At 34.1% G+C, this 11,380-nt stretch overlaps 1 protein-coding gene across 1 annotated transcript; it reads right to left on the bottom strand.

Moving 5' to 3' along the window:
- Positions 1-4,155: 4,155 nt before the first annotated feature.
- LOC110699047 lies at positions 4,156-10,098 on the bottom strand. Its single transcript, XM_021876538.1, has 2 exons — positions 8,934-10,098; positions 4,156-5,166 (listed from the first exon to the last, which is right to left on the bottom strand). Exons 1-2 carry the CDS (start codon positions 9,507-9,509, stop codon positions 4,390-4,392), a joined length of 1,353 nt encoding a protein of 450 aa, XP_021732230.1. The 5' UTR covers positions 9,510-10,098; the 3' UTR covers positions 4,156-4,389.
- Positions 10,099-11,380: the final 1,282 nt, after the last annotated feature.

Raw genomic sequence — 11,380 nt, 5'->3', positions numbered from 1 at the left:
ATGCTTGTGGAGAATACATGAACCATACATAAGGCAAAGCGTTATCACGATTAGTGATCGACCGGTGGATACAAAAAATTTACATAGGGTGGCCCGTAAATCATATAAAAACAAATCGGTTTAATAAATATGTATGATATGCATGGAACCACTTGAACCCGAGAAAGTTATTCAAATTTGATATACCAGTTCATATCATACATCTTCTAGCTCATTTTACATGCTAATCAAATTTGGTAAATACTATAGTATCAAAGTGGTTTGGTCTTGGCCCGCCCCCTAGATATGCCCATGCCAGGGATGATATATAGAATGGGTACAATGAAGTACACATACGGACATACCCGCTCCATTTGGGATGAATATCTGACTGATTTTGGTGGGTAGAAGACATTTATGAATTTGTAAGTTATACATTAGACTTATCACAGATCAGAAGTAGAAGAGGAATTATACGGTTATACCCATCTCATATGCACCAACGTGCACCCACCTGCTCCATATATATCTCCAATATCCTATTCAGGGCCATCTCCGGCAATTCGATGGCTCTGTTCTAACTACTAAAATTAGGCCCTTAAGGACTATTTTAAAAGGTTAAATTGTCCTATAAAATGATTTATTTGTTTTTTTTTTTCTTTGGGACAATACTACAAATTATAGAGCTAAAATATTCATATTAGTAAGTTAAATAGTAATTCAATAAAACAACAAACAAAAATTTTTTATTTAAAATGTGCCATCCTTCATTCCTTCTAATATAATATATGAAGCAAAATCCTCAATTATATCTTCATACTTAATTTTATTTTGTTTTGGAATTTAAAAGACAAAGTCAAAGATTTAGGATGAATTTTTGAGTTTTATTTGGGAAATGGTGGTCTTTTACGGCGAAAAAGGTAAATATGTAAGGTTATGATTTTTTTTTTTTGAATGAGTCAACATTATTTTTTTAAATTTATGGGCCTTTATTTTTGGGGGACCTATTCTGTAGGTGAGAAAAAAACATGTCCAAAGTCGGGCCTGCATCTCCTCACTCAAATTTGACCTAGTATTAATTAATAGAACTTACATGTATATATACTACCCATATACCTTCATTTCATATTGATAACATTTTACTTCTTTAATTTTCAATGTAAAACTTTGAGAAGAAATCTAACAAGATCTCATATGATTATACTCTTCTTTAATATATAAACAAAAAGATAATCAAAGTAGAGTTTATATTTTATGATTATACTCTTCTTTAAGTAATGCAAATTTGCAAATGTTAACATTAATATAAAATGGAGGCAGTATCTTTCATGGTATTAATCAATCATTTGGTTTTTGTATCTAATGTGTTTGATTCATGTTTGGAAGTGTGTTGGTAATAATAGTATAGTGGAAACAGACAAAGTAAATTGTATGCCTTTATTCAATTGAAATGAAACTTGACCTAAGTAAATATTGGACCGGGTTGGGCCATGGACGAATAACGCCTAAGCCCACTAGATTGAAGCAGGAATTCTGGACCACGGCCAGACATTCTCGCTTATGGATATAATTTTGGGCTTTAACTTAAAACACATTTTGTACTAACTCGAATCAGATAGTTACTCACGGTCATGTGCATAAAGTTTCAACTTATAAGAATTTGATAATAATTAGATATATAATGAGATGAATATTCCCATAATACACCGCCTAACTATATTATAGATTAACAAAAATGTATGTTCAAAATTTTTAAAATTTCACCTACTTTTGTAATGAGGCAAAAAAATAGGGACAGATGGAGTATTTAAGTATGTATGCGTCGTAACTCCGAATTGGTTAATTACTCCCTCCGTTCCCGAAAGAACGACCCATTTGGCCAAATTTTAGTCCCGTAAATAATGACCTATTAGAATTAAAATACCCACCAATTTGCAATAATATTTGTGCAAAATTAGTTTTTCCATATAAAATTTTGTTTTTCCACATACTTTTATTACTATCTCTCCGTACTTTTTTATGAACCTCATGTAAATTTATCTTTCCAATATACTTTTTACTTCTTTTTATTTAACTTTATTAATACCCGCGAAATCAACCCAAATGGGTCATTCTTTCGGGGACGGAGGGAGTATTATATATCCATTTGAGTTCATTGGCGGACCTGCCCTTGTGCATGGTGAGTCAAATGACTCACCAGGGCCCAAAAAAAATTTCAAAGTTTTTTTTTTTTAAAAAAAAAAAAATTATTTTCTTTGGTTGATTTTGTTGTTGTTTGTTTGGTAAACTTTGAACCTTTTGTTAATGTTGTTGGGTTTTTGATGAAATTTGAACCTTTTTGACCATGTGAATTGTAATCAGTGTTTATTTAGGGTGTTTATTGATGTTAATTATGTCTGTCAAATTGTCAATACACCATTGACTTTGGTAGATTTATATGGGGTTTTGCATATGTGCTGATTTGATTGGCGATTCGGACGATTGCTTATGATATAGTCGACCCACCCTAATGATATAGTCAATTATGTCTGTCAAATTGTGAATACACCCTAATGCTTGTACAGATTTTAATCTTGTCAATTATTAGAGAGCTAAGCTTGTCATGTTGTCAAATTTTTTTTTTACATATTTGGTTATCGATTGTGACTCATCAGTCGGAAATTCCTGGGTCCGCCACTGTTTGAGTTGCAAAACAAGTTCGGATTAGTCTTGTGCTGTGTACAAGTTTGATCGGCTATGGAAGCTGAATATGTACCCATCAAAGACGTTATAAGTTATGGATAACCTATAGATAATTAGATACGGTGGATATGGCCAAACAAAAGGTAATTGTACTTATCCTCCCTATTTGACATTCCTTGCCACAGTTACGTCCACTGGATTACCATGTCATGTGCACCCTTTGTGTAATTACTGAGCTGGTTGACGTGTTAAAATCAGCTAGACTGCAACTATTTCACACTCAACACTTGGATACCCATATTAGCACCACCTAACCCCTATGTAAAACGTGTTACTTTCATATATATGAATGCATATGACTACATAATCCCAAAACTATATACTTCTACTCTTAATCAAGGAAGTTAAACTAGTATCTCAAGATAGAACGAACCAACTTGAAGATGAATAAAATGGAGAGAGAAAGAAAAGACAAGAAAAACGCACAAGAAGAAGAAAACAAGCAAAGAGAAGAGCATAAACAGGAAGACCAACTTCAGAGTTATGAGTATGATGAGCATCAACAAGCACCTAACATTCACGAAATGAAGTCGACGACGACAAACGCGTATGGTGGTGGTATGTACGCTCTAGAGAAGGCCGGTGAAGCGCAATCAAACCCTCCGGCAAGCCAAACACAAAGCGCCGATGGGGCGGAGGCTGAGGCGGTATATCGGCCTAAGCATCAGCCTCCGTCCACTGGGGATCGTGACCTTGATATCACTGGCCAATCTTACATTCAGTAGATGTCTCAATGTCCTAATGTTTTTATGTGCAACATTTTATGTCTTGCTTTATTTTTAACTTTTTTGGATTTTACGTGTTTGTTGATTAAGGGTTGCTTAGCTCCTTGCTTTTCATTAGAATTCTAATGTATGATGATTTCAAATGTTTAATGTTGTTTGGCTTTTTCCCAATCTTTTTTTTTTTTTTTTTAAGCATACGTACGTTGTGGTGTCCAAATTTATTATCAAGAATATACCAGTTAGCTTCATAGGTATCTCATTGTTCAATCAACAAATTAGGATTCTACAATACGATCTTGTAGGAAAAAGGACATTCAAGTACAAGGATACTTTTAGTACCGAGTATTTATAGGAAGCAAAATCATTGCAAGATTACATTGTTAGGTAAAGATAACATAATCTTTGTACAGTTTTGCCCATGTTTAAGCAAGGGTTTGAAACGTACAACTGTACAAGTAAACTAATATGGCAAAAATAACTAAATTGGGCTTTTTGTACTGAATTATCTATATATTTATAGAATTGGGCCTGTTGTTTTGTCAAGTCATCAGTCATTTGACTTGGTCAAAATTCATATTATTTCAGATTAAATTAAATGAAATCAGGGAAAATTATCAAAATAAAATTTTCCAAAAAAATTATAGGAATTACAATCATTTCAAAACAAAAAATGTAAAATAAAATGCAAACAGCCTACAGACTCATAAGCTAAATTAAAATTTTAAATATTGAATTTATCAAAGTTTCATATCAAACAGTTTATTAATCATAAAATACTTTGTCATCAAAAAAGAATAATCTACTGATAAAACTGTAACATTACCTTTTTATAACCCTAAATACTCAGCTTTTACTCCCTTTTTACCCCTCAATGAACAAATTTATCTATGTACAAGAAAATCATATGATGTATTTTATCAAGTATATTGTATATACTAGTGTGTCATTGTTTGGGCCCTAATCCAAGTTTACAAATTTGTTCCAACGGTGGAGTATCCCACTTAGCTGCTTTTTTCTTCATCTGCTTGAAATCCTTCACACATTGTTTAACATTCATAGTGTTAACTCTTTTCCTAAATTGGGCCAGTTTCTTTCCAGCAGCTTCATCAAACATCTCCTCCCAGCCCACTTCCCACTCACTATGAGCATTACAAAGCTCGATCGAGGTGTTTGTCCAAGGAGTCCAACTCCACCCTTTGCTCAGCCCAACCATCACATCAGCCACGCAAGAACCCGTACAAGCGGGATTGCAAGGCCTGCACTTGGCGCCGCTTAAGGGCCCAGGGCTTGATAGAGCCGCAACAGGCACATCAAAATGACCCGGTGGGAATGGATACTTGCGGTCTGTTACAATGCAGAAGGGTTGAGCAGGGGTCTGGTACGAGACATTATGAGAGATGAGTTGGGCTTTGAATGCAGTCTCGGAGTTGAGCTGAGAGTAGTTCAATTTATCCAAGGTGGGAATGAGTGACAGACGGGAGAGTGCCACCACGGAAGTGTTATAGTCTCCTACGCCAAGCCGGTCATTGAGGCCACTGAAAGAGGACCCCGGTGGAACCACGTATTTACCCGGGATAAAGCTACCCGAGCTCAGTGGGGCAGACCAATAGCCATCAACACGAGTTCGGACAATCCAATCATATGTAAAACCCTTCTCCCTTTGGTAGTCATCGATCAATGTTAGGCATCCTTCCACCAAACTGAAATATTGTAGCAGTCCCTGAAACAAAATTCAAGTAGAGCCCTTTAGAGTGATACGGAGTATCTAAAACCTCACATGAACAAAGTTTTCAAGAGCATTTATCATCTTTGTATTATTATTGCAATTTGCAATAAACCAACACCATACTTTTTATCACCTAAAAGAATTAAATCTAGACCATTAATTAATCCGATCATACACAAAGTTTGTTACTCCGTACCATGTAGCACTCCTTTCTTTGTCGTCCCAAACCCAACAATTTGATGTTTCTGTTGTACCAAACTTTGGAATGCATTTTGTCAGTTAAAATCATCCAATTTTCTATCCAAAACTCTCTCGTTAACATTTATTTCGTAAACTTACAGCTTGTCAATACTACTTTAAATAACAGGCATAAGTAATTACAGAAAACTAAGTACAAAGAACTCCCATAGTTAGTAAAATATAATCTTAAAACTTGTATAAATCAAGGATAACTTTTTTCTTTTTTTAAGACAACAACAATCAAGAATAACTATAGCACGAAGTATTATCTTTAAAATCCATGAAATGGTAGCTTATTATTTAGGGACGATTAGAAATAATATACCAAAACATGTTATTGGAATTTGTTATTTTTAACGCCTAGTTCTTTTCCATCAAATGGAAATCTTTATTTCTCTTTTTGATACAAAAGCAAACTACCTAGATATCAATATCAATGCACAAAGTAGTGCCCAATATTGTTGTTACTGACCTTACTGTACATTGTGAGTGCGTTGCCTTCATAAGCATTTCTAATATCACGTTGGTCCCCAATACCCACATTTCTTATCTTTATCTTGTTTAAGGCAGATTCTCCATCAAAGTTTGGACTATACATGTTACTGAGCCTCTTCTCTTTTTACTTTTTTTTTTTTCACCTCCAAAATATGCTTTTTTTTTTTTAATAAGAGGGTAGGTAAGGCAAATAAATTTTACAACAAATATATGAATAAGAACATCATTTTTCTAACTTGTAAATACTACTCTATAATTTCTCAATTATTATGTGCTTTCTTTTAAACAAGTATATTCTGGTTTTTTTTTTTTTTTTTTTTTTAATAGTCAAGTATATTCTAGTTAGAACAACTTGAATGACTGAATACGACATTATTTTAGAGCCAAGCAATGACATATTGGTATTTGTGATTACTTAACATCTAAATTAGTTTTTCTAATTAAAAAAAAAAACAATTATAAAACAAAAACTGGTTGATTGTTAGTGTAAAACGGTTGAATAATTAAATCAGCAGTCCTGCCATTAATCAAGTAAAAAAAATCACACGTTGAAACAAAACAGAGAGCGCCATTTCAGGTGTTGTGCCAATCATACCTAAAGAGTAGAGAGTGACACAAATACGATACGAGTACATGACAACATTGACAACAACCTAAGTCACCAGGTTTTCAGTTAACATTCGTTCTTTTAATTCAATTAAGAATACCTGACGTTCCAATCACATTTGACTTCCAAGAACTTGTTTAAAAAATACGAGTACATATTTTGAATATTTAATTTTCGGACCACCAACTAAGATTTTTGAAGTTCCAGCAAATTGATTGCGATGCGTCCAATCTTTATATATCTATATTTAATAAATAAATTATACTAGTAATATGCTCAAGTTCATGTATAATGATTTTTAGATCCGATTTCTAAGGAGACTAAGCTGTCATGACTCATGCAGTTATGCATCGAATCATTCTTTCAAGTGGGAGAAACATGCAAGTTTGATGTATTGTTAACATGGGTATAAAAAATTTAAAACCAAAAAGATCATTAAAAAATGTATTTCTCATATAATTATACAGTTATCATCACATCAGTCCATTAATTAATATTTAGGACACCTTAATTAAAACATTAAAACAAGATCATGGGAGTCTAGTCTTTAGAGTTTAGACTTTGTTCATGCCCCAGCCCGTCAGCTTTTCACTTAATTTATTCTATTTTTATTCTTCAAATTCTTGTTAAGACTCCTATTAGTCCTATAACCCCTCATACATAATTAAAGCTTCGTTCTCAAAATATGGGTCACATTTAATTTTTATTATTCATGTTGCGTCTCAAGTGGAGTCTTGGTTTTCATATACGGAGTACTTGACTTTATTGTTTAGACTTTCATACAAAGATCAACGAGTAAAAAAGTCAATCTTGTGTGCACATTTTGACCATACGATGTCTTAAGTACACATTTTGTTATGCACAAGCATGTGAAGGATACACATGCTCGTATTGACATGGGAGCACCAGTTTGAGTACTCCCTTTATAAGTTGATTACAAACAATGTATATGAAACACCAAACACCCATTGAGAAAGAATTTTTTTGTCCGGACAGCTATCAAAATGCAAAACCCAAAATCTAACATCCAAAAGTGTAAAGCAGACCCCAAGCATAAAGCTCTATGCCTTCAGAGGTAAATTTCTAGCCCTCAAAATCGAGTCTTTCACGCAATGATTAACGAGGTAAGAATAGGATAGCTGGAAACTTAGAATCACACAATTCTTTTCAAGTTGGAAACTTCTACATTGAACTTCATTTACCTTAAAAAGAAAGAAAAGAGTAGATGCGCAAATTTCTCTATTCTTTTCCACAATCCCAAATTTCAAACCCATTAAAATAATCAACTAGGAACAAAGATTTGTTGACACTAAAAGGTTCTCTTAGAACTTTTAGCAAAAATGCAAGTTACTTCTTGAATAAGATAGATTTCTCAAAACTTATATATTATTATGCTTTACTAAAAAATGTAGCCCTAAGATTTTTCCTTAATGTTCGACATAAAGTAGGAGTGCTTTTCAACCAAACAATTGCCTAAACCTATATTGTGTCTACCACAATAACACTCTTATTAATCCTTCACCTAAATGTTAGAATAAAAAATTCTGTTCCTAAACTAAATTTTTGTTTTCATGGTAGAAATTCTAATGTACCTCTAAGACTCTAATTTAAGATTGTATAATGGATTAATGGGGAGAACTGGAGAAGTAAGACACTAAGACGAGCATGTGTTGCCGGCTATTAGGCCCACTATATACGCTGTAGCAGCCAAGTACAAAAACAACCCGAAACCAAATCGACCCCATCCGTTTAGCACTGCCCAGCCTTTTAGAAAGCCGGCCTAGACCGGCTTGGCTAAGGCCTGTGACACAACTCATCCGGGTTTGCTCTTTATATGTCAGCCACAATTCCACATCAACCAACCCGGCCTCGCGGCCACCTCTAATGGCCAATGGTTTAAACAATACTCCGTACAAGGTCTAAACAATACTCTGTACAAAGAATTTCCTACCCACAAGACACATTATAAGTAGGATAATAGGATGAATTTTCCAAGAATTGTTCACCAAATTATAACCTAACTAAAACCAAAAACAATGCCATTTGCATGTTCGTAATTGTAATGATCATATTCAACAAACTTTTTTTGGCAGTTTAGCAACATTGTCTTATCTATGCATTCACCACCAATATTTCCTAAATTTGAAGTCAAGTCTACAACAAGCCACCGCAAAAAACACGACAAGACTAATCAACTAAAGGAAATAGACTACTCCGTAAATTAAATTAATTCGTCTTTTTTTTTTTTTTTTTATTTCACATCACATTGAAAACATTCAGAAACCGTCCAATTTCCAATCTCAGAATATTAAAAACAATAAAAACATAACCCCCATAATCTCCATTCATATAAAATTAAATGCATTCAAATATAATAAAAAATTTCATAATTATAAGGATTAAATTCAAATTTAATTACCTGAATGCCATTGGGCGAGTTAGCAGCAGTGAGAACGCGAACCTGCGACTCAGTCTCAGGAATCGGAGTGGGTTTAAAAATCCTAACCGAGTTAACTCGAGGTGCATACTTCAACAAAGACAACTTAAAGGACTTGGAATCGAGTGGACTATTCAAGAATAAGTCCGAGTTAGGAAACTCCTTTAGGACTCGTTCAATTATAGAAGGACCAGTGAGTTCGAACCTTCTAGCACCACCCACCAAGCACACCGCAATCCTTGACTTAGTCAACTCCGATTTCCGAATCTCTTCCGCCGCCGTATACGGCGGTTTTCGTAGGCTGAACTCGATTACTCCGGCGGCGCCGTAATTGGAGAAGTAAAGGAGGAGGAGAAATAATGAGGAGAATAATATGACAAGGAGACGCCAATTGAGATCGGATACCCACTTTGAAAATTGCATCGATTTTCGAGGACTGTTATTATTATTAGTAGTAATAGTATTTCCATTGATATTATTGTTTATAAAAACAGGGATATTTTTTGTTTTTGTTTTTGTTGATGTTGTTCTTTCTTTACCTTGGTGGTGTTGTTCCATGGTTATCAACTGTTACTTTGAAGGAGAAAGCATGTAGGAGAGAGAAAGGAAAAGAGAGGAGAGAGAATTTTTAAAAAAAATTATTTTGGGGGAGGGAAAGTGCAGAAGAATTATATTTATAATTTTGGATTATAACTTTTTTTTTTTATTTGAATGGAGAAAATTGGGTAGGTGAAGAAGACGATATGAGGGAGGATTGATGTGAGATGAGAAAAGGGTGATTTATTTGTTTTCGGGCCAATTGGGGGAGGTGGTGGGGGGTGACCTTAATGTTGTTATTTTGGGAAGGTAAGTCTTGAGAATTATAAGAGAAAAAGGAGATAGAATTGGAAGTTAAGTAATAATGAACGTGCTCACCAAATTGATTATCTTTGTACTTTGTTAAAAAAATTTAAAGTGGAAGCACAGTCATGATTCAGTACAAGGGAATTTTGGTCCTGGGTTAATGGGTAGAATAGGCAGCTCACATCGGGTTGTGCTCGTGTTGGTTGCTTATGTTTGGAATTTTTTTTACAAAGATTGGCATTAAAATTCTTGATCATATCGTGTCGATGTGGCTTATGCCTAAAAAAAAGATTAGGGAATTGCTAACGCAATTGAAGTTTGCTTAATGTAGTTCTTTTATCCTTAGTGTCGATATAGGCCTTGGGGTTGGGTTGGGTTTGCTACGGTGGCAGGGGTGAGGGGATGGGTTGGCTTTTCGAAGACGGCAAGGGCGAGGGTTAGAGTTGGGGTTGGGATTTGGTTCAGATCATCGACAGTATCAGGGTTGTTCAAGGGACAGGGTGGTTGGGTGATTTTTTATTAAAGTAAAATCATTTTTAAGTAAAACAAAATGAAATGAAACCCTTACCTATCGCATTGTGACACGTGTCACATAAACCTATTAAGCAAGTCGTCACCGGTATCATTCTATTTTGAGCAAATGACTATCACAGGTCATTTTATTTATTTATTTTTTGAACAAAAAGGTCATTTTATTTTGGAATAATCAAAAGATCATTTTATTTTGGAATAATAAAAAAGTCTCACCTAGCTCTTCGTTATATGTGAGAGGAAGGGATAGCTCAAGTGGTTAGAGCTTTCCTCCCGATTCCAGGAGATCCTGAGATTGATTCTCACCCCTGCCTTTGTGGCTATCTAAACACCAAAAAAACTCTTCGTTATCTGTCCGAATACCTCTTACTATCTGCCTTTTTAGAAGACCGTTAAAAGGTCTATGTTATTTTTGACAATTTTTCCTAATAACCTCAGATTTAGAAAGCACCAAAAATAATAGATCGAAAAGCGAAGATAAATTGTCTTATATTATCTCTTTAATTTTAATAAAAAAAAAATCCTAAAAAACTTACATACAATTTTTTATTATTTTGAAAGAACTTACATACAATTGATACAAGCTAGCTTTGTTGTGTGATGAAAATGGTATTTGAAACAATACAAAAGGATAAAGAAAAACTAAGACCCGTCCAATTAAGACCCAACCAGCCCCATAATTAAGACCCGTCCAATTTCCCTATACCTATTTATATACTTCATTATTTTCCCTACGTTAATTTCCCTATTATTGCAGTAAGTTCATGGTAGTGTATAGTACAACCCCTTATTGTTAGACCTCTTCTCCCTAAGCTTAAGGACAAGTCTGGTAGTGATAATAAGTTCATAATTCCTCCGTTTTATTAATATTGCAATAATGGACGTTTTGCACAATTCATCACTCTTTTTTTACCATATAATATGATTTATACGTTAAGCAAAATACAGTCATGTGGGATATTGTTGGATTCGCCTCGTAAAACATTTTCATAATTTCAACATTTTATGATTTTTACTCTTACACAAGTATAGATATTTAGCATATAAAATATGCT

This window comes from Chenopodium quinoa, unplaced genomic scaffold (genome assembly GCF_001683475.1).
Source record: "Chenopodium quinoa cultivar QQ74 unplaced genomic scaffold, ASM168347v1, whole genome shotgun sequence".
NCBI classification, from domain to species: domain Eukaryota; kingdom Viridiplantae; phylum Streptophyta; class Magnoliopsida; order Caryophyllales; family Amaranthaceae; genus Chenopodium; species Chenopodium quinoa.
Note: the sequence above shows the minus strand (reverse complement) of the source record. Positions and strands in the feature narration are given on the sequence as shown.

Coding starts and splice junctions, on each gene's coding strand:
- LOC110699047 (XM_021876538.1), bottom strand. CDS start 9,509: ATGGAACAACACCACCAAGGTAAAGAAAGAACAACATCAACAAAAACA. Junction 5,167..8,933: donor ACTCGCCCAATGGCATTCAG/GTAATTAAATTT, acceptor ATTTTGTTTCAG/GGACTGCTACAATATTTCAG.